The following is a 23,321-nucleotide window of genomic DNA, read 5'->3' on the forward strand; positions in this document are numbered from 1 at the left end:
TCATAAGAGTTTAATTTCAGAGCTGATATCTATCCATTTTCCATGTTTTCTTGATAATAACCAAAATCACTTCAGTTCTTACATCAATATCTATGGCATTGTACTGACAAAAACAGTGCTTTTAGGCATTCCATGTTTTCTTTTCTGTCTGTTTTAATCACATGATACACACAGGAGTTAGTACACTGACAAAAAAAAAAATCCTGTTGTTTTTACGGAAAAAAACTGGCAGCTGTGGTTTCCAGAACAACACTGTAAAAAACACATCCAACTGTAAACATATTTGCAGAGTAACATGTAGATTTAACATTTTAAACATGCAGATTTACCATTCGATTTAAATGGTAAATGGACTGCACTTATTTGGCACATTTTCTCCACCTTCATGGTGTCCAAAGCACTTTCCAAAACCACCAGGTCCAACTGGGAGCAATTTAGGGTTCAGTGTCTTCCATGTAAACTTTAACATATGGACAGTCAGAACCAGGATTCAAACCACCAACCCTTTGGTTATTGGACGAGCCACTCTACCAACTCTACCAACCCATTAATTTACAAATTTAAAATGTTACATTGTTAAATGTTCACTTTTTTATAACTTTTATATATCTATAAAAAAGCAAATAGGCCGTTATTTCAACATTATGGTCTTGCAATTAAAATGGCACCACATTGTTTTTCAATTTACAGTTTTATTTTCTAAAAACAATAGAAATACATCATTTCTACCTACAAATCTGGTTTTGTTCACATACTCTTCCTGTAAAAACTACAGGTATATTTGATTCAATCGTTAACACAAAAATCTTTTCAAATAAACAACTTTGCATTGTATTGCCACTTACAGTTTTTTTATGTTGCAGTTTTACAACTTTTTGGTGATAATTCTAGTCATTTTTTTACAGTGTACTTGATTGCGTAACCATTGTTTTTGATGACTTTTAATGGTCTAATAATTTTTTCCACCACTGTACATCTCAAAGTCGGCATGAGTATTTAATTTTAATGGACACAGTAGTCGCCATTGTCAACACATAAACACGGAAATTGAAGCGAATGGCTGCATTGTTTAATGCCACATGTCCGACTTTTCCTCCTCCTTCCTCTTCCTCCTTCCTCCATCCTGTCTGACCAGCCATCACTTCCCTCTGTCTCTCACACTCTTTGGTCCTGCATCCTTCCCAGCCAAAACACCGTATTGGTATTGGTGTCCCCTCACTTTTAGCCCAAGTAGGAAAACAAAAGTAAAGCGATCCATCATCTATTACGGAGGGAATTGAGAAGGTGCTTGTGTAGTGTGTTCTCGCTCAAAAACATGCTGTGTAATCTTTGTAGGTGGCCTCCGTGACCTACTTAGACAACTCGGAGAGCTTCCCACACTGATATATCTTTCAGTGAGTGGAGCCTATATAACAACATTATGTGTGTCTCAGCTGTTTGTGGAGAAAAAATGAGGCCAGTCAGAATCAAACAAAAAGTAAAGTCTCATGATTGAGTTTTTTTTTTAACAAATCTAGTCTTACTAAACTTCCTTGCATCATTTCTTTCTCATCAGTTCCTTTTCTGTAGATGTTTACAGTAGCCATGATGGGCCTTTTTGTTGTAGTACGAGCCCAGTGACCTAGTTGTGTGTATGTATGTGTGTGCAGCTTATGGTTTTCCGGTGAGGGAGTCGTATCTGGCATTTGATCTGTCCAAGCCTGCACCGCTACACAACCCCTTGCCAGAGGAGTAGTACTGTAAAATACACACACACAAACACACACAAATACGCTCTCATACTGTCACATTTCATTGTGCTTCATTCTGCTGGCGGCCTCCTGTCTGTTGCTCGCTCTCCACGTCCATCTTCACATCAGGGCGACGCTGTGTGAATCGTATTTGCAAGGCTGTCAGGAAGAGTATAATTAAATTGAAAGGCCGCGATATATTATACGCCAATTTCCAATTTGTCTTTCCGAGTGGCAGCGAAGAATCTTATCCCGATGCTAAAAATCAAAACCTTGCATTTCAGAATGCTGTTCTGACCTTCACAGTTACCGGATTACAGCCCAGTAGGAGATTTTGGGCTGACAAATCATGCCAGGATCACACCATACACCATGAGCCGGATAAAGCCCTCACTCCGCTGAACCACCGGGAACAAAGCAGGACTGCGCCATCGACTCATCTGCAGAATATGTTCATGAAATGCCCGACAGAAGGGGCAAAAGTTCAGTAAAGTCTGCAATAAGGAGCGAAACCAACTGATTTTTTTCAAATAGATGAGCCGCTGATAAATCAGATCAACTCCGTGATTGCCTTATTCGACACAGTGAGCGTAGCGTGTCAATCTAAGCGCTCTTCATCACCGTGATGTTCGGAAAATGCAGACGTCTTTTTGAAGAGTTCATCCCTCGAGTAGATTTTCATATCTGAGAAGCTACGCACAAAAAAAAAGCAGTGAAGCTGTTCTGTATCGTTTAATGTCATATATCAAACACTCAGATGCTGGGGCGGATTTCACTGTGAAATGTAAAATGTGTCTGTCCCATTCTCATCAACACCTTGAGGGAATTTCAACCCCAAGTGCACTCACAAAATTGTACCGCAAATGAGTTACCACCAAAAACAGAGGTTCTATGAGAATATTAACCCCATGCAAATTGAGACTGGGGTTTTGCGATTTTAATTTTTTTGTTGTGTTTTCTTCGTGGCTTCATTCTGCCTCTGTGGAGCCTGCTTTTGTATAATGAATGAAGGTTTTGACAGTATTTTGGGTGGAATTCAGGAGGCTTTCATCGCACGCAGACTGAACTCAAATCAGTCCTTCAGAAGAGTCAAACCTCAAAGGATGAGGAGATAATGGATACGCATGGTTCACTTATGTGGGTATAGTGGCATGTTACGTAGAGCCTGAGCACCACATCCAGGGGGATAATGCAAGGAAATCTGAGTAAAACTCCTCTTATCTCATGAGAACAAGCCGTACAGAACACAGATGTGGGGGAGTAACTTCTCAATGACATGAGATCGTCTGGTACAAGTAGTAATCTGAAACTGAGGCTGAAAGTAGTATTTATATGTAGTAAGGATGCAAATTAGCGATTAATTCATCAAATGCAACACTGGATTATTGAATTGTATGGTATGATTTTTTAGAATGATGTATATTTTATACTGTTCTGGAATGTTGTAGAAGAGCCCAACCGGGGACTGGAGTTGAGAATTAGCACTATCTCTAAACTCTATATGCATCACATTAGCTGCAACTATGTTTGACTGCATTGTCCCTGTCAAATAAATAAATAAATAATCATTAGTTGGTTGACCTTGTCGATTGGTTAACGACTAACTGATTACACTGGTCTACAAGGAAAATGCTTCCAGAATAAAAGTAATGAAATTTTACCACATGAGAGTCACTGATAAAGAAAAATCAAGTCAAAAATGCTGGTTGGCTGAACTTTCCAAGATACAGCCTTGGGTCAAAATGTGAAATTCAAGAATTAACGAGAGAATGAGTTTGACTCAAAGGGAATATTTGTCTCAGAGCTACAAGATCTACTTCAAAACACTGTCTGCACATTAGAATACATTCACTTTACAGGTTCTATTTAGTGGAAGATTTCTAAAACTATTATATAAATGTACATAAACCAATATATATGTGCAATAACACTTAATCATATACCTTGAAAACATCAGCAAACCGGCACTTTTGTCATTTATTTTCCAATTAATCTTATTAAAATACGTAACATTTAGCACATTTAATCTCTGAAGCAAATCATTTCTAAAAAATTGTAGACCAGTGTTAGCAGTGATTTTCCTGTGAACCTGAATTTTTCTTTCAATAGGGTCTATAACACAGGCATCAAACATGCGGCCCAGGGGCCAAATCCAGCCCACCAAACGGTCCAATCCGGCCCATGAGATGAATTTGCGAAATACAAAAATTACACTGAGGATATGAACAATCAAGTGTGTTAAAATCATTTCAGGTCATTTCAGTCTAAAGTGGATCAGAACCAGTAAAATACTATCATAATAACCTATAAATAATGAAAAATGTAAATTTGTCTCTTTGTTTTAGTGTAAAAAAGTAAAATTACACAAAAATATTGACATTTACAGACTAGCCTTTAACAAATAATGTGAATGGCCTCAAATGTCTTAAAAGAAATATGTGGAATTTTAATAATATTCTCCCTGTTATTTAATGTTTTGTTTATTTGTAGATCCACTGTGATCTCTAAGTTGTGATAAACATGTATAAATGATAAACTAAGGCGTAACATTGTTAACACTGCACTTATTTTACTAAAGATTTTTCAGGTTCATATTTGCTCATGTTATGTTCAAGTACAATTCATAGATGTAAACATTTTCATTACAGAATTTACTTTTTTCACTCAAAAGTTCTCATCCTATTATTGATATTATTTTACTGGTCCGGCCCACTTTATATCATATTAGGCTGAATGTGGCCCCTGAACTAAAATGAGTTTGACACCCCTGGTCTATAAGAATAAAAGAAACATATTGTTTATTTACTTCATGAAAAAAGCATGTAATATTCCTTAATGATTGATTTATTGTACCATTAGGGATATAGTACAGGCAATGACATTTAAGTAGTATAACAAAATAAATTCTGCAGAGAAATTAAATAAAATAAATGGATCTGTTGAGGGGCAGTTTAGAAGAAATGAGCATTTCTGACTTTGCATCACTACCTGACACCATGGAGAGGAGGTTCACGCGGGGGAAGCCTAGTTTAGGCAGTGTCGACACCACAAATACCACCATGGAAAAGGGCAATTAACTGACATTTCTTGTAATTTAATTGAGCGACAATTAATTGATAGTCGATTCATTGTTTACATCCCTAATATGTAGTATTTCTAAAATCATCATTAGTGTTCCACCAAAGATTCTAATATATTGTAGAGATATGAACTGAATATATTCATAATGATGGTCCACCAGATTTGTTGGTGAGTTTTTGTGTAGTGAGTCACTCTGTCGGTCTCACATGGTGAGGAAAACGAATGCCACAAGGGTCAGAAAGTGACCAAATGGGAAGAGAACCACCAGGAAATAACTTTTAGAGTCAAAGAAACTGACTCTAATCCTTTCATGCATACTGGTCACTACAGTGGACAGCTATTCTACAGCTGTTCTCTTGTACAGAGTGGGGAAGCAAAATGTACAATGAACATTTAGTTGTTTTTTTTCAGCAGGCACTACGTCAATTGTTTTGAAACCAAACATATATTGATGTCATAATCATACCTAACACTATTATCCATACCTTTTCAGAAACTTTTGCCCATATGAGTAATCAGGAAAGCAAACGTCAAAGAGTGTGTGATTTGCTGAATGCACTCATCACACCAAAGGAGATTTCAAAAATAGTTGGAGTGTCCATAAAGACTGTTTATAATGGAAAGAAGAGAATGACTATGAGCAAAACTATTACCAGAAAGTCTGGAAGATACTATTAAAGAAGAATGGGAGAAGTTGTCACCTGAATATTTGAGGAACACTTGCGCAAGTTTCAGGAAGCGTGTGAAGGCAGTTATTGAGAAAAAAGGAGGACACATAGAATAAAAACATTTTCTATTATGTAAATTTTCTTGTGGCAAATAAATTCTCATGACTTTCAATAAACTAAGTGGTCATACACTGTCTTTCAATCCCTGCCTCAAAATATTGTAAATTTTGCTTCCCCACCCTGAATATTTATGGGTTTTGTTGTTTCAGTTTCGTATCATCCAACACAACACCATCACATACACTGCAATTCATACCATTACTGTAACTTTGCTGTTCTTTATAAACCTGATCTGCTGAAATATGTTTTTACTGTAAATCAATAGTTAATTGTTAGACTGTAATTTAGAAGTTTTCATAATCAAAAAGGGTTTTTTTTACATATTATCTCTATGAAGTGAGTAATAACTAGTATTAGAGTATGTTAAAATGTTAGAAAACATAAGATTAGCTGCATGAAAAATGGTTTTATTTCATAGTTTTCACTTTCTGGCGATAGGTTTTAAATACACCTGTTTTTTTGCCTCAAAAATTAAATGCACGGTGTCCAGCTGAGTGGACATTTTTGTAACTCCATGAAAAATAGGTTCATAAAAAAACAAAAATTTCAATTGCATTGTTTTTTTTTCATGCCTAAAGAGGAATAAAAACACTCAGGAAAAAAAATCTCGACTGAGGTTCTCATAATTCATGCATGAAAGGGCTAATATAAACTAGAAGCACTGGACACAGCTCTAAATGAAAAGAATGGAGTTTAATGCTGAAATCAGTGTTTCTTCTACATGGATGAGTTTGATTATGAGGCTCATTAAGGTATAAAGTTAATATGGGATGTCACTATCTTTGGTAAGCTGATGTGTGCTGATCTACAGTTCAGACTAAACTGTGACAGGAGGCTCAAGATGACAAAAAGAGCGTTCATTCAAAAAAGGTTGAGAAACACTGATGTAAACTATCAGCAAACGCGGCATGTGACGCTTCTAAGACAGTGTTATTTTGAGCTTCGGTCAAAATAAGAAGCTATGAGTTTTAGTTTAGTACAGATGGGCTTCAGACTTAATTCAGTGAATGGTGCAGTCTGTGGATACATAGTGGTTTTGGTTCTAAGTGTGTTCTGATATGTGACTTCCGTCTGCTGTTAAGAGTTTGGAATATCAATATCACATATATCCCCTTTGAATGAAGACGTTAGAGATTATTTACTTAATCTGACAAAAAAACTGCTGTTTGTTTTTTATTGAATGATACTGTATGAGTGTGGACACATGGTTGTAAAGTCCTTGTTAACTGTTTGGTTCAGGTCTACAAACACGAGGTGGTGATTCCAGGCCTACTTTAAACTGCTCCACACTGTAGCCCTTTGTTTACATGCCCCCGGGGTGTGCCAGTGTGTTGTAGCCGTCTCTTAGCCCAGATCCCATCTGCACAGCCAGCAGAAAGCCCCTCCAGACTCCGTACTAGTTCACCGAGTCAGTCTGGAGGATGGTTTTGGAAATCCTCCCTCGTGATTCCCTGCTTTCTTTGTGTCTCCTCTCTGAAGCCTGTCTTCCGGCCTTTTTCAACATCCCTCCCTCCCTCTCGTCTGCTCCACTCAGCTGCTCCCTCTTCTCGATATGATCCTTAACCTCTTACCTTCCTTCCTTCCTCTTGGCATTCCCTGCTCCAAACCCCACCCCCCACCCCCAAGCCAGAGATTTAACAGTATCTTGCTAATCATTCTCATGGTTCTTTCAATCTCAACAGCCAGATAAACTTTAGGGCACAAATCTGTACCAGACCCACGTGGCTGACTAAAAGCCACACTAAAGACTTGTCTCTTTGTTCATTCTTGCTTTTCTCCCACTCTTCTGTGCATGTGTTGTAGCACATGGACCCCACATGTTGTACAGCTCAGGCTTTGTGAGTGTGTTTGAGTGTGTGTGTGAGTCACAGACAGCTTTGATAAGTCTGCAGTGTAAGCATGTGTGTGTGTGCGTGTGTGTGTGCGTGTGTGTGTGTGAAGTACTGCACCTACTGAATGCATGTGTCTGCCTGTGCTTTGATTCCGCCGTTCTGTCATAAAATCGGCTTATATGTGTGAGTTGGTGAGTTAAGTTAAAGCAGTAGTGGCTCCTCCCTTTGCCGAAATGTCTTTACTGTCATCTATTGTGTGCACGTGTCAATACTCTGACTGTGTTGTGGTGTATAGTGTGTGTGTGTTACTGTGCTGACAGTAAGTCTGTCTGTCACCTCCGGTCTCTATCTCACACATACAGGCCGTCCTGCTCAGCATTAAATCTGAAAACCCCACACACCCTAATGTACACCCACTTTTCATCCAGCTCAGACTTATTAAAACCAATTTTTTTAATTCTTTAATCCGTATGTGGATGTAATAGAAAGGGTGTGGTGGTTAATGCAAAAAAAAAAAAAAAACCCAGACACCTTTTGGATAATGTGACACACTCATGCATGCTGCGCCTGCCTGTCTGAGCATTTGTGTAAATGTGCAACTTTGTGTGTGTGTGTGTGTGTGTGTGTATGATGGAGTAGGGGGCAGTTGGGCAGGTGCAGAGACAGCTGGTGTGGGCAACTCTAACCGAGGGGGAGGACGAACGCGGGAGCGAGATTCCTGGAGGAGAATGGCATGAATATAGGGTAGCAATTGAAGTAGAAAAGAGGGGAAACGAGTGTTTGCAGGAGTGTGTGTTGTTTTTGTCACCAGTGGTGAACTGCTTTGATAGAACACACTGAGCCAGTGTGTGAGTGGGACAGATGGAGAAACAGGGAGTGAAGGGGGAGACTATTAAACCACTTTCAGAAAAAAAAAAAAAAAAAAGAGGTGATTGGGTGAGCTGGAGAGGAGGCGGGGCCAAAAAGATGAACTTACAGTGAACTGCCTATCATTATTATTTATTTAATAAACGATACTGTATCTCAAAGCTTCCCAGAGGCGAGTGTGCTCTTAAACATCACTTTGGGGATCAGCTTATCAGAATCAGACAGTAATTGCTTTGCTTGAATTAAAAAGAGCTTACAGTGTGTGTGTGTGTGTGTGTGTGTGTGTTTTCATATTTTTTGGCTGTAATGTAATGGTTTTCTCTTAGACTACACCAGCATTTATCACTGGAGGCAACAGAGACAGTGGGCAGCTTATAGGTTTTCATTGATCTACCTGTGTAAAACACTCAACAACAAAAGGTTGAAGAACACTCTAATTTTTCTATCTTAAATTTTTTTGAGGTTTTATTGTCAACTCTAACAAAGCTGTCTGTCTGTCCTCGTCCATAAAAATGACAGATAGTTCTCAAATCCTAAAAAAAACATACCTACCTGCTTTTCTTTGTCTCTTCCCTGTTTTCTGGCATGTTGTCTCCCTCTAGTGGTCTGCAGCGGTACCCCCTCTGTCAGCCCACACGTCATGCACAGACAGAAATGTCTGGGCTGGTTATTTCCAGACCACTACATAATATAAAAACAAGCACTAAGAATAGAGATGATGACGCGGAATTCGTTCCATGTGCCCTCGTGTTACCTTTGGATCCTTGTCGGTGGCATTTAAGTCTGGCTTTGTGGTTTTTCATATTTGCTCATTGTGATTGGGATTCACTGAACATTTATATCACGTATTTAAAGGAGTGATTTTTTTTTTTTTTTGAACATTCTTTTTATTGAACACTTTCAAAATTATACAGTCCTGCGCAGTGCATACAGGTTGTATGAAATGTATAGCAGATCCAAAATATGTCCACAGCAATGATCTCAAAAGTCTGTATTAAGTCTATTTCAGGTAGTTGCAGTCTGAGTTCCCAAATATTCCAACACTTTTCCAAACTTTGCTGTAAAGTCATCCTTCTGATTGTTAATATAAAATCTTAGTCTTTCCAGAGTAATATAGTCTGATATCAAAGACTTCCACAGATGTATTGAAGGAGGTTCTTCTCCAACCCATTTGGTCATAACAGCCTTTCAGCCCAACATAAACAAAAACTGAACAGTACACTTATGCGTTCTCAATGATTCAGGGATATATCCCAATAAACAGGATATTTTTGCTTTTTTAAAATGGAATTACACATTTTAAAACATTTCTCTGTGGTCTACATAAACTGTAAATGCTATGCTTGGGTCTGAATTCTTCATTAATTCAACTCCACAGGTCCATCTTCAACCCTATTTCTGAGTAATGACACTAGAAAGGTTGTTTTGAGCGCTGGCCCTTTAAATGCAAATGAGCCACTTCTTGCCCCACCCCCTCCAGGTTGTTAGCTGTGCTGCTCTGTCCCATTCAATCAACAACTGAACATTTTAAGAAATCGGCTCAAAGTTTGGATATATTTTCGATATTTTAAGTATGGACTGCAACCGCTGCTGCTGATAAACAATTATGGTGCACTCGGAGAAATGTTTGTTGGAAGTCTTGACCTTATATGAGCAAATGTTGTGACGTAACTAGTTATGGACAAAATAAATTAAGCAGAAATTAAAACAGACTGTAGAAATCCACTCGATTTTTGCCAAAATGAATATAAATATATCTTTGCAGCACCTGGAGGGTTCAAATTCAAACTTTTGGAACTATTAGCATCCCCAAATACCAAAGACTAATAAAAGTGCAAAATATGACCCCTTTAGGACCAGGATTTGGGGCTAAACAAATATTTTGAAGCTGAATGTAGTAAATGTAACTTTTGCTGTGGTATGGAAACTGAAAACTTAAGAACGCGTAAGAAATGAAAAATACTTGGGATGTATTGGAGCTTTTACTTTTTAATTTTAACAGTTTTAAATTAAATTAAATTAATGATCAGGCACTAACTGTTAAGCACTGATGCATTTTTTTTTTAAAATTATATCTCGAAATGTTATTGGAGGGGATCTACAACCAGCTAACAGTGCATTAAGCAGACTTTTCTTTTTTCCATGTTGTTGCAGGAGGAGGCCATCCCAGAGCTTGAAATAGACGTGGATGAATTGCTGGACATGCCCAGTGATGTTGAACGAGCTGCCAGGGTCAAGGTAAGACTAAATCATTCACCTACATTTGTCATCACATTCAAGGAAACAATAAATGAAATGGGATTTTATGATGTTTTTTTCCCCTGACATTACAATCTTAAAGCTTATATTTTACTTTTTTAATAGTTCAACTGATATTTTGCTTGCGAACAGGATACTTGGAACACTCACACTGTCTGCTAACCTGTAATGACATGCAGAAACAAGCAAAACTGGCTATTCACCCGAGTTTTAGTGGCATGGGTGAACAACGAGGAATGTGTTAAAATAGCTAGAGGCATGTTATAATAAATCTAAAACAGTTGATTTATGCTGTAGAATGCGATTCAGAATCATACTTCTCTGTTGAATCTTGCCTTTTTTATTTTTTTTTTCACTACAACGTTACTGTAAAAAGTTAATATTAGCTGCTGGTGATGATAAGTGCTTCGTTTTGTTGATTTGTTTTGTTGCTTTGTAAAATATTTTGGGAAATTAACCTTTAGCAATCCAGTATTTTTATTTTTTCTTCAGTTTCAGATTTGATATAAAAAAAGTCTTCAGTTTCATGACTTATATTAAGAAAAAGAAGTTTTAAAGTTGACTAAAGCTGTAATTATACCCTTGTACTGTCTGTTTTTCAGGACTTGCTGGTTGACTGTTTTAAACCCACTGAGGTGAGAAGTCTTTCCTCCTTTTTGTCTCCTCTGTTTGCACCTCCTTTGATTTCCTACAGTCATTTTAGTTCAGGGGCCACATCCTCCCAGTATGATCTGAAGTGGGCCGGACCAGTCAAATAATAACATCCAAATCTATAAACAATAGTTGCTTTTCTATTGACCCTCCAACTGTATAACCGAATATAACTTGTGGATAAAAATGTACCTAATGGAAAAACTCGTTTTTTGATTAAAAGTTTTTGCACTGGTAAGAGGTGGTTTTTCAGGGGTAGCGCAATCGGTATATCACACAAAACTGCGATGGAAAGACCTTTTTTGCAACTAGAGTCACGTGAATTAAAAAAAAAAACAACAAAAAAACGAATGTTAACGGACATTACAACAAGCGAAGAAGAAGAGTTTTAAAAGAAACATGGCGCAGTATGTATGGACACACCAGGAAACTGAATAATGTTTTCATTTAGTAAGGGATAGAGGGGTAATATGTAATAATAGTGAATATATCTGTAAATCAACACGATATTTCCGTTTGTTGCCATGTTTATGGTATGACTTCTCATGTTATCTCACAACAATAAATAAACAAATTATCGCATTTGTGATTTAATGGAAAAAAAAAACATTATGCACTTCTGTTTTATGATATGTAGTAAATATCGGTAGTTTTGCACATATGTCCAATGGAAAAGCGACTATTGCCAACTCCAAATTTTTCTGTGTTTTTGGGTGAACAAAGTAAAATTGCTTCTACATCTACACACATATCCTCTAAAAAACTGTAAATAAAACGAACCATGAAAAAACTGAAATGTATTAAGAAAGATAAGCGCAATTTCAACAATATTTTGCCTCAACTTCTCATTTCCACATGTTCGTTACAACTTACAGATCACAGTGGCTCTACAAATACACAAAACATTTAGTAACAGGCAGAATATTGGTCAAATTGCACTTAATTCTCTGAAGATATTTCAGGTTGTTCTATTTTGTTCAGTTTATTCACATTTTTTGTGAAATATTTAGAGTTGTCACTGTTTAGAGGTTTTTATGATTGTATTGTACAGGTTTGACCCACTTTAGATCATATTGGTCTGCACATGGAATCTCAACTAAAATTATTTTAACATCATTAATTGTTAATATCTTCGGTGTAATTTTTGCATTCCATAAATTCATCCCATGGACTGGATTAGACCCTTTTGCCGCATTTCCACTGCATGGTATCAGCTCGACTCGACTCGGTTCAGCTCGGCCTTTTTGCGTTTCCATTATGAAAAAGGACCTGGAATCTGGTATCCGGTACTAGTTTTTTGGTATCACCTCCACCGAGGTTCCAAGTGATACTAAACCGTGACGTGTAACACTGCAGATCACTGACTGGTCAGGCAGTTTTCTCTGTGACCCGCCGTTTTCCAAAATCAGATGTGGAAGTGGACAGTAAATATAGTGGTACATTAATCCACATGATAACAGCCCAAAACTACACCATGGTCGGTCGAGGAGATTCAGTCTTTGATGGCCGACGTAAAAATTCAGACGAGACAACACGCAACGAGCGAGTTTTCAGCAACTCTCTGAGCAGACGACATGGAAATAACGTGCCACATCGCTATGACATCCTTTTACTATAAAGTCAGTAGTGTTCTGTAATGGAAATGGTCTCCAGGAATACCGAGTTGAGCCAAGCCTTTGCGAGCGGCATTTGATGGGCCGGTTTTGGCCCACGGGCTGTATGTCTAACTCCTACTCATGTGTTTTGTCCCTCCTGCCTCCCCGTAGGACTTCATCTCAGAGCTGCTCGACAAGATTCGAGGGATGCAGAAGCTCTCCACACCTCAGAAGAAATGATGGCACCCCCCACCTACCCACCCTCCCTCCTCCATCCCATACCCCCCCGCCCTTCCTCTTCCTCCTTCTCATTCCTTGCATCTCGCCCACACCTCAGCCCTCACCTTTTGTCTTCCTGCTACTACCTGTTCTTTCATCGTACCGCCCCTCACTTCTCTTCCTTGCATCTCTATTTTTTCGAGGGATTCATGAGACACTTTAACTGGACTGTGTTCCCTCCTCTTTCTGCCCCCCCTCTTCACGTTGCCTGGATTAAGCCCCATAAATTGCAGTTTCTTTTTCATCCACACTTTAAAAAAACACTCATGATTGTCTGAACCTTTGAGGAAAGGATGTAAAATTACCAAGTGAAACTGACGTGTGATTTATCAGTCTTAATCCAGGCACTCCTCCTTCATTCCTTTGGCTTTGCTCTTCTTCTTCTTCTTCTTCTTCCTCGCTCGGCTCCTCTTCCTCCCACCCTCCATCTGTCCCCGGCCTACAACAGCAACAACCAGAAGATGAAGAAGATGATGATGAGGAGGAGGAGAAAAGGAGCTAAGATCAGTCCCGTAATTACAAAGACAAAGTCGGCCAAGAAAATTGCGGAGGGTGAACGATTCTGGAGGAGGAGGGAATGGTACAGACGAAGCAGCCAATCAGCTTTCAGCTTTGGCCTAAACTTCGCTCAAGGAATTCAGATTTATCCGAAAAAAACCCACAATTGAACTCGGAGTGCGTCCACTTTTTTAACATCTTCTAGTTCAGTTTGAGGGCGTGGGGATCGACTTTAGGTTTTCTATTATAAAACAATATCGTTTTCGAGGTCAGTAAATCTCCGTCTGCTATTTTCCCTTCTATTCAGAGGCATTTGCTACAGTGGTGGATTTGAAGACTTCTTTTTTTTTTTTTTTTCCAAAAGACTTGTCTGTTAAGAATCTGCACTGTGTCATTTTGGGAAGAAAATTTGAACCACCAAGAATAATGTATGTTATATCTTTGGTTCGGTGGAGGAAAATGTAACTCCTGGAAATAGCAGTTGAACCTAAAAACAAAACAAGAAAAAAAGAAAGTCAGCGGTTGGCTGCGGCGGTCGACGGGTCCGACCAAATTTTCGACGAAATACACTGATCTTCCTTTGAGGTTAGAGTAGTGTAGGTTCTTCTAGGTCGAGTGTGCTTGAATAGACATGAAAATAAGTTTTTCTTTCCTCCAATGCGTAGTGCGGTGGTTGTTATGAGGGGCTTTTTAGGAGCCACTGCTGTCCAGCCTGCACATACATGTGTACGTCTGTGTGTTGCTAAATGCTACGTGTGTGTTGCTACATATTGTACAGCAACATTCATAATAGGAGTGATTTTTCTGGCCTGTATATTCTGCTGTTCTGTACAAGGTTGATTCTAGTAGAGGACTGGTTCCTGTTTTTATGATTATTTTTTTCTTCTCGGGTGCATTTTGTCAAAATACAAACTGACTGTCCGACAGGGGGACCCAGAACAAAGCTGCCTTGATATTTTTTCCCTTTTTTTTGTCTTTTACGTTCCCCTACTGTGTGTCCTTTTTTCTCTCGACATTATTATCTGCCACAGATTTCACGTTTGGTTCAGAGTGGACACATCATGGACGTGGAAGCTCTGAAAGTGTCTCGCCTGTCACCCACCAATGAGACGGCTGAATAGGGGGGGAGGACAGTCGCTGTTTCTATTGAAGCTGCCTAAATGCATTCACCATTTTTTTTTTCTTTCCTTTCTCTAACTCGCTCACACACACACACACACAGAGACACACACAGACACACACACACAGGCCACCCTCGGGGCGGAGGAAACGGAAAGACATTAGCAAAACACAGCTGCCTCTCACACAGATGTGCACACTGGCGCCATCACACACCCACAACACAGGAGTGAAGACACACACACACACACACACACACACACAGGTCCTTCGCCGTCACATAATCTGAGTGTTTCCCCACCACTGCTGCCAATCACCTTCACGAATAACGCCGTCTGGTCCTGATCCTGAGCCATTCAGATCAGAGACAGAAACCCATCAGCCAATAGGAGAGGCAGAATCAGAATGTGATTCCTGTGACCAATTGCTAACACCTGCTGTGATGGCAGACCTCAGCTGTCCACACACACACACACAGACACACACATATACGAACACACAACACACAAGTGAACACACAACACACGCAGACCCACAACACACATACATGAACCCACAACACACACACATGAATACGCAACACATACCTATAAACACACAACACACACATATGAACCCACAACACACACATGAACACACAACACATGCACATGAATCCACAACACACATGACCACTCAACACAAACACAAATATACATGAACACACAACATACACACACATGAACACACAACACACACATATATAAACACATGAACCCACAACACACACGGTGAACACCCAACACACACACATGAACACACAACACACACATGAACACACAACACATGCACATGAATCCACAACACACACATGAACACTCAACACAAACACAAATATACATGAACACACAACATACACACACATGAACACACAACACACATATATATAAACACACGAACCCACAACACACACGGTGAACACACAACATACACACATGAATACACAACACACACATGAACACACAACACATGCACATGAATCCACAACACACATATGAACACTCAACACAAACACACATGAACACACAACACACACATATATACACACAAACCCACAACACACACGGTGAACACACAAGACACACACATGAACCCACAACACACACATGAACACAACACACACATGCAGGCCCTTATCTGTCTTGCTGCTCTGTCATTTCTCCCCTGCATCCCCCTCCTCCTCCCTCTTCCCCTCCCCCTCCCATCTTCCCCTCTCCTCTTTTCACTTTTCTTTTTATTTTTTTAAACGGATGTTGCCTTAGGTATTATTTATGTTACACAAACCAAATAAACGGGAGACATTCATTTGTAAAATGGTAACGCATACTGCTTAAAAACCCGTGCGTTACTGAGCAGAACTGCAGCGAGCAGAGACTCTCGGATCTTCTGTCGCTCCTTTTTTCTTTTTTGGAAAAATCAAAATGAGATTTTTTTGGTTGTTTTTTTTAGAAGTGAGTGTTTAATACTTAGGCCTTGATACAGTGATTTTGTTTAGATAAACAATGTTCTTTACATTTACCATTTGAATACTGGTCAGTTTTTATTGTGATCATGACACTTCTTGAGGCCAGGCCTTGGATTAATATATAGTAAAACAAAAATCCATTCAGATGCATTTCGGTGTGGTTGCTTTCGCCTTCCTGGTGGTGTTTCCAAATCGCCTCCGTCTGTGACTTTTGGGGACATTTGCGTTGTTTGGATCATACCTGGAATTTGAGTGGATTTTTTTCATTTCTAAATCCAGGTTTGGATTATACCTTCTTAGACTGTTATTGAGAAGTCTGTTTTTTTACTGTTGGGGAAAATTGCAAAAAATATATATACTGATTATTACCATTGAGGCTAAATACAAGAGCTAAACCATGTGGATTAGAGAAGCGTTGATGTTTTTTGGACAATGATTGGATCAAACCAACAAATGTAGCAATATCAACAACAGGTCTTGTTTTTGCCCAATTTTGTTACACTTTTATGCAACTTTAATAAAAACATGTAAAATGGACATTTGTTGTGTCTCATTCATTGTGATTTCTTTGTACCACTAAACTTTATAAACACTGCCAGTGTTTTCATTTGTTAGTGCAACAAAAGAAAAAAAAAGAGAGCTTTGATAAGTTGCAATTTTCATAAAACTACACACACCTTATCAGTGTTAGACATTGGCTTATTTCAGTGCAGCTATTAATCAGGTTAATTCCAACTTTAGTTTGTCAAATATTGAATTATTCATCGTTCAAGTCACTGATTAGCCTTTGTTTATTTTCTGTTTGTCATCATGAGTTATTAATATTTATTCTTGGGATTTTTTAAAATTTGCATTTACTTTGTGTTCTATCATGATAGACACGTTGATTATTACTTGTTCTTATTATTTAAATTACAAGTTAGATGTGTAATTCATGACAAATCTGAGGTAAAACAAGCTACCATATTTTATCTATAAGAAGTTTAAGTGTTTCCATTAATTAAAAAAAAAGCTGCCTCTGTCCAAAAAAATTGCCCAGCTGTTCTAGAATCATCTATCTAAAGTGGCGCATTGTGAACCAGAAGTGTGTTTTTATTTTAATGTGCAGGAAATCAATTAAAAGTTGACCAGCTATGTTTATGTAATTTAGGAGCAAATGCTGTGGAGATGAGTATGGAGTTATGTAAAACTAAAAAAAAAAAAAAAAAAAAAAAGGAGGGGGGGGGGTGGGAACTGACAAAGCATATGACCTGTAGAAAAATAAAAGCCTCCCAAAAATGTTTGTTTGAGTGAAAATACACCGTTTAGAAGGTTTTACTCACGTATCTAAAAAGGTGCGAAATTAAAATGTGAACTATATGTATTTTCATAAAGATCAACAGCACTCAGTTGAGACGATCACTGACTTTATTATGATTGGAAATATGCTAAAAATTTTATTTTATTTTGACTCACTTTCTAATTTTATGTAGGCCAACATATGTATTTATTTGTTTGTTTTAGAGGAGTCTCACACTGAGAACAGTTGAAAACCACTGCTCCAAACTATGGAGTTTCAATGTCACTGTAACACCACCATGTGGCTGAAATCTGTATGACATGAATGAGTAACATGTTGGTGTGCGTTGTCCCTCCAATCACTGTAATTCTGACATATTGTCCAGAAGAAAACAACTCTTCGTTAACTTTACAATGATAGTTGGATAGATGATGAAAGATGATAAGACAATTGTTTACCGGTGGTCCCTCTTGCCATTATATTCATAGTTTGAGTGAAAAAATATCTTTTAATTATTTATTTATTCTTTTATAAGGCCTGGTCAGTACCTGGATGGAAGACGGCCTGGGAATACCAGGCGCTGTAAGCTTTTACATTTTTCAGTGTGACCGGCAGAGGGTGCTGCCGCTTCACCAGCCAACACTTGAGTAACTACAGAAAATACCAATGAAGTCATTGCTGAAAAAACAAAAACTATGATGGAGACCGACGCCAAAACCTCGCATTCTTTATGAAGAAAGCGTAGAGTGGAAAAGTATAAAGCTTTGTTCATCTTTCTTGACCTTTGTAAAGAAAACTTTTTCATGGGAACATTTTTTAGTTCACACTTTCTAAGCCTCTCCTTTCTTTTGATTCATTCAGTGTGGACAAAGGAAATGGAATAAATGTATCATTTTCTCCCGTCGATGGGTGAGGCAGCAGCACCCTATGCTGGTCACACAGAAAAATGTAAAAGCTTACAGCACCTGGTATTCCCAGGCAGTCTCCCATCCAAGTACTGACCAGGCCCGACACTGTTTCGCTTCCGAGATCAGACAAGATCGGGCGCTTTCAGGGTGGTATGGCCGTAAGCCACTGCCCCTCTCATATTCACCCTATTTATAGATTTCACAACACCGTTGCGCAAGCTTTCCACCACGTTTTTGAATATATAACATCTAAATCACTCAGTATTAGAGTGGCAAAGGACGCACAAAGTGATGGAAATAATCTTTAAAATGCTCAAGATGAACACATCAGCCTGGACTTACTTCACAAAACAGTGGAACCAGGAAAGAAACAGTGGTTTGTTAGAGACTCTTTGTGCGTATATTGAGTCTCTGAAGGAGGGTGAATATGGCAGTTAGTGGTTTATGGCCACGGCGAAAGCAAACCTTCAACAGACAACCCTCAGATGTGTTGGAAAACCATTATTTTGTTGTTCTCGTGCCTTGACTTCTATCTGTGTAATGTTGAAAACCTCTGCGTTTGATGCAGTCAGTGCATCGGGTGTCAGAGCTGAAAGTCTTTGAGATTCCTTGAGAACCTCTTTCGCTCACATGCAGCATTACGGAATCTATAAAGACGTTGAAAATTACGTAAAAAGTGGCTTATGGCCATACCACCCTGAACACGCCCGCTCTCGTTTGATCTCGGAAGCATAGAAAGGGGCAGGGCCTGGTCAGTACCTGGATGGAAGACCGCCTGGGAATACCAGGCGCTGTAAGCTTTTACATTTTTCAGTGTGACCGGCAGAGGGTGCTGCCGCTTCACCAGCCAACACTTGAGTAACTACAGAAAATACCAATGAAGTCATTGCTGAAAAAACAAAAACGATGATGGAGACCGACGCCAAAACCTCGCATTCTTTATGAAGAAAGCGTAGAGTGGAAAAGTATAAAGCTTTGTTCATCTTTCTTGACCTTTGTAAAGAAAACTTTTTCATGGGAACATTTTTTAGTTCACACTTTCTAAGCCTCTCCTTTCTTTTGATTCATTCAGTGTGGACAAAGGAAATGGAATAAATGTATCATTTTCTCCCGTCGATGGGTGAGGCAGCAGCACCCTATGCTGGTCACACAGAAAAATGTAAAAGCTTACAGCACCTGGTATTCTCAGGCAGTCTCCCATCCAAGTACTGACCAGGCCCCACGCTGTTTCGCTTCCGAGATCAGACGAGATCGGGCGCTTTCAGGGTGGTATGGCCGTAAGCCACTGCCCCTCTCATATTCACCCTATTTATAGATTTCACAAAACCGTTGCGCAAGCTTTCCACCACGTTTTTGAATATATAACATCTAAATCACTCAGTATTAGAGTGGCAAAGGACGCACAAAGTGATGGAAATAATCTTTAAAATGCTCAAGATGAACACATCAGCCTGGACTTACTTCACAAAACAGTGGAACCAGGAAAGAAACAGTGGTTTGTTAGAGACTCTTTGTGCGTATATTGAGTCTCTGAAGGAGGGTGAATATGGCAGTTAGTGGTTTATGGCCACGGCGAAAGCAAACCTTCAACAGACAACCCTCAGATGTGTTGGAAAACCATTATTTTGTTGTTCTCGTGCCTTGACTTCTATCTGTGTAATGTTGAAAACCTCTGCGTTTGATGCAGTCAGTGCATCGGGTGTCAGAGCTGAAAGTCTTTGAGATTCCTTGAGAACCTCTTTCGCTCACATGCAGCATTACGGAATCTATAAAGACGTTGAAAATTACGTAAAAAGTGGCTTATGGCCATACCACCCTGAACACGCCCGCTCTCGTTTGATCTCGGAAGCATAGAAGGGGCAGGGCCTGGTCAGTACCTGGATGGAAGACCGCCTGGGAATACCAGGCGCTGTAAGCTTTTACATTTTTCAGTGTGACCGGCAGAGGGTGCTGCCGCTTCACCAGCCAACACTTGAGTAACTACAGAAAATACCAATGAAGTCATTGCTGAAAAAACAAAAACGATGATGGAGACCGACGCCAAAACCTCGCATTCTTTATGAAGAAAGCGTAGAGTGGAAAAGTATAAAGCTTTGTTCATCTTTCTTGACCTTTGTAAAGAAAACTTTTTCATGGGAACATTTTTTAGTTCACACTTTCTAAGCCTCTCCTTTCTTTTGATTCATTCAGTGTGGACAAAGGAAATGGAATAAATGTATCATTTTCTCCCGTCGATGGGTGAGGCAGCAGCACCCTATGCTGGTCACACAGAAAAATGTAAAAGCTTACAGCACCTGGTATTCTCAGGCAGTCTCCCATCCAAGTACTGACCAGGCCCCACGCTGTTTCGCTTCCGAGATCAGACGAGATCGGGCGCTTTCAGGGTGGTATGGCCGTAAGCCACTGCCCCTCTCATATTCACCCTATTTATAGATTTCACAAAACCGTTGCGCAAGCTTTCCACCACGTTTTTGAATATATAACATCTAAATCACTAAGTATTAGAGTGGCAAAGGACGCACAAAGTGATGGAAATAATCTTTAAAATGCTCAAGATGAACACATCAGCCTGGACTTACTTCACAAAACAGTGGAACCAGGAAAGAAACAGTGGTTTGTTAGAGACTCTTTGTGCGTATATTGAGTCTCTGAAGGAGGGTGAATATGGCAGTTAGTGGTTTATGGCCACGGCGAAAGCAAACCTTCAACAGACAACCCTCAGATGTGTTGGAAAACCATTATTTTGTTGTTCTCGTGTCTTGACTTCTATCTGTGTAATGTTGAAAACCTCTGCGTTTGATGCAGTCAGTGCATCGGGTGTCAGAGCTGAAAGTCTTTGAGATTCCTTGAGAACCTCTTTCGCTCACGTGCAGCGTTACGGAATCTATAAAGACGTTGAAAATTACGTAAACAGTGGCTTACGGCCATACCACCCTGAACACGCCCGCTCTCGTTTGATCTCGGAAGCATAGAAGGGGCAGGGCCTGGTCAGTACCTGGATGGAAGACCGCCTGGGAATACCAGGTGCTGTAAGCTTTTACATTTTTCAGTGTGACCGGCAGAGGGTGCTGCCGCTTCACCAGCCAACACTTGAGTAACTACAGAAAATACCAATGAAGTCATTGCTGAAAAAACAAAAACTATGATGGAGACCGACGCCAAAACCTCGCATTCTTTATGAAGAAAGCGTAGAGTGGAAAAGTATAAAGCTTTGTTCATCTTTCTTGACCTTTGTAAAGAAAACTTTTTCATGGGAACATTTTTTAGTTCACACTTTCTAAGCCTCTCCTTTCTTTTGATTCATTCAGTGTGGACAAAGGAAATGGAATAAATGTATCATTTTCTCCCGTCGATGGGTGAGGCAGCAGAACCCTATGCTGGTCACACAGAAAAATGTAAAAGCTTACAGCACCTGGTATTCCCAGGCAGTCTCCCATCCAAGTACTGACCAGGCCAGACGCTGTTTCGCTTCCGAGATCAGACGAGATCGGGCGCTTTCAGGGTGGTATGGCCGTAAGCAACTGCCCCTCTCATATTCACCCTATTTATAGATTTCACAACACCGTTGTGCAGGCTTTCCACCACGTTTTTGAATATATGACATCTAAATCACTCAGTATTAGAGTGGCAAAGGACGCACAAAGTGATGGAAATAATCTTTAAAATGCTCTAGATGAACACATCAGCCTGGACTTACTTCACAAAACAGTGGAACCAGGAAAGAAACAGTGGTTTGTTAGAGACTCTTTGTGCGTATATTGAGTCTCTGAAGGAGGGTGAATATGGCAGTTAGTGGTTTATGGCCACGGCGAAAGCAAACCTTCAACAGACAACCCTCAGATGTGTTGGAAAACCATTATTTTGTTGTTCTCGTGTCTTGACTTCTATCTGTGTAATGTTGAAAACCTCTGCGTTTGATGCAGTCAGTGCATCGGGTGTCAGAGCTGAAAGTCTTTGAGATTCCTTGAGAACCTCTTTCGCTCACATGCAGCGTTACGGAATCTATAAAGACGTTGAAAATTACGTAAAAAGTGGCTTACGGCCATTACACCCTGAACACGCCCGCTCTCGTTTGATCTCGGAAGCATAGAAGGGGCAGGGCCTGGTCAGTACCTGGATGGAAGACCGCCTGGGAATACCAGGTGCTGTAAGCTTTCACGTTTTTCAGTGTGACCGGCAGAGGGTGCTGCCGCTTCACCAGCCAACACTTGAGTAACTACAGAAAATACCAATGAAGTCATTGCTGAAAAAACAAAAACTATGATGGAGACCGACACCAAAACCTCGCATTCTTTATGAAGAAAGCGTAGTGGAAAAGTATAAAGCTTTGTTCATCTTTCTTGACCTTTGTAAAGAAAACTTTTTCATGGGAACATTTTTTAGTTCACACTTTCTAAGCCTCTCCTTTCTTTTGATTCATTCAGTGTGGACAAAGGAAATGGAATAAATGTATCATTTTCTCCCGTCGATGGGTGAGGCAGCAGCACCCTATGCTGGTCACACAGAAAAATGTAAAAGCTTACAGCACCTGGTATTCCCAGGCAGTCTCCCATCCAAGTACTGACCAGGCCCCACGCTGTTTCGCTTCCGAGATCAGACGAGATCAGGCGCTTTCAGGGTGGTATGGCCGTAAGCGACTGCCCCTCTCATATTCACCCTATTTATAGATTTCATAACACCGTTGCGCAGGCTTTCCACCACGTTTTTGAATATATGACATCTAAATCACTCAGTATTAGAGTGGCAAAGGACGCACAAAGTGATGGAAATAATCTTTAAAATGCTCAAGATGAACACATCAGCCTGGACTTACTTCACAAAACAGTGGAACCAGGAAAAAAACAGTGGTTTGTTAGAAACTCTTTGTGCGTATATTGAGTCTCTGAAGGAGGGTGAATATGGCAGTTAGTGGTTTAAGGCCACGGCGAAAG

At 39.7% G+C, this 23,321-nt stretch overlaps 1 protein-coding gene, 5 non-coding genes and 4 pseudogenes across 8 annotated transcripts in view; 5 read left to right on the plus strand and 5 right to left on the minus strand.

The window, feature by feature from the left end:
• Window positions 1-14,090, plus strand: part of ppp1r14bb (protein phosphatase 1, regulatory (inhibitor) subunit 14Bb) — a 42,000-nt gene extending 27,910 nt beyond the window's left edge. For all 3 annotated transcript variants that reach the window (XM_030161996.1, XM_030161997.1, XM_030161998.1), the window contains 3 exons: window positions 10,453-10,536; window positions 11,160-11,192; window positions 12,975-14,090. In XM_030161996.1, coding sequence (XP_030017856.1) covers window positions 10,453-10,536; window positions 11,160-11,192; window positions 12,975-13,043 — 186 coding nt within the window. In that variant the 3' untranslated portion in view covers window positions 13,044-14,090. The remainder of the gene's footprint in view (window positions 1-10,452; window positions 10,537-11,159; window positions 11,193-12,974) is intronic.
• A 4,345-nt stretch (window positions 14,091-18,435) lies between these two features.
• Window positions 18,436-18,554, minus strand: LOC115439129 (5S ribosomal RNA). The gene has a single exon (XR_003938221.1). It is a non-coding gene; the product is annotated as a 5S ribosomal RNA (ribosomal RNA).
• A 515-nt stretch (window positions 18,555-19,069) lies between these two features.
• LOC115439164 (uncharacterized) lies at window positions 19,070-19,190 on the plus strand (annotated as a pseudogene).
• Window positions 19,191-19,554: 364 nt separating this feature from the next.
• Window positions 19,555-19,673, minus strand: LOC115439121 (5S ribosomal RNA). The gene has a single exon (XR_003938214.1). It is a non-coding gene; the product is annotated as a 5S ribosomal RNA (ribosomal RNA).
• A 515-nt stretch (window positions 19,674-20,188) lies between these two features.
• Window positions 20,189-20,308, plus strand: LOC115439159 (uncharacterized; annotated as a pseudogene).
• Window positions 20,309-20,672: 364 nt separating this feature from the next.
• Window positions 20,673-20,791, minus strand: LOC115439122 (5S ribosomal RNA). The gene has a single exon (XR_003938215.1). It is a non-coding gene; the product is annotated as a 5S ribosomal RNA (ribosomal RNA).
• A 515-nt stretch (window positions 20,792-21,306) lies between these two features.
• LOC115439145 (uncharacterized) lies at window positions 21,307-21,426 on the plus strand (annotated as a pseudogene).
• Window positions 21,427-21,790: 364 nt separating this feature from the next.
• LOC115439134 (5S ribosomal RNA) lies at window positions 21,791-21,909 on the minus strand. The gene has a single exon (XR_003938226.1). It is a non-coding gene; the product is annotated as a 5S ribosomal RNA (ribosomal RNA).
• Window positions 21,910-22,424: 515 nt separating this feature from the next.
• LOC115439093 (uncharacterized) lies at window positions 22,425-22,544 on the plus strand (annotated as a pseudogene).
• Window positions 22,545-22,906: 362 nt separating this feature from the next.
• Window positions 22,907-23,025, minus strand: LOC115439127 (5S ribosomal RNA). Its single transcript, XR_003938219.1, has one exon. It is a non-coding gene; the product is annotated as a 5S ribosomal RNA (ribosomal RNA).
• Between the last annotated feature and the right edge of the window lie 296 nt (window positions 23,026-23,321).

This window comes from Sphaeramia orbicularis, chromosome 18 (assembly GCF_902148855.1).
Source record: "Sphaeramia orbicularis chromosome 18, fSphaOr1.1, whole genome shotgun sequence".
NCBI classification, from domain to species: domain Eukaryota; kingdom Metazoa; phylum Chordata; class Actinopteri; order Kurtiformes; family Apogonidae; genus Sphaeramia; species Sphaeramia orbicularis.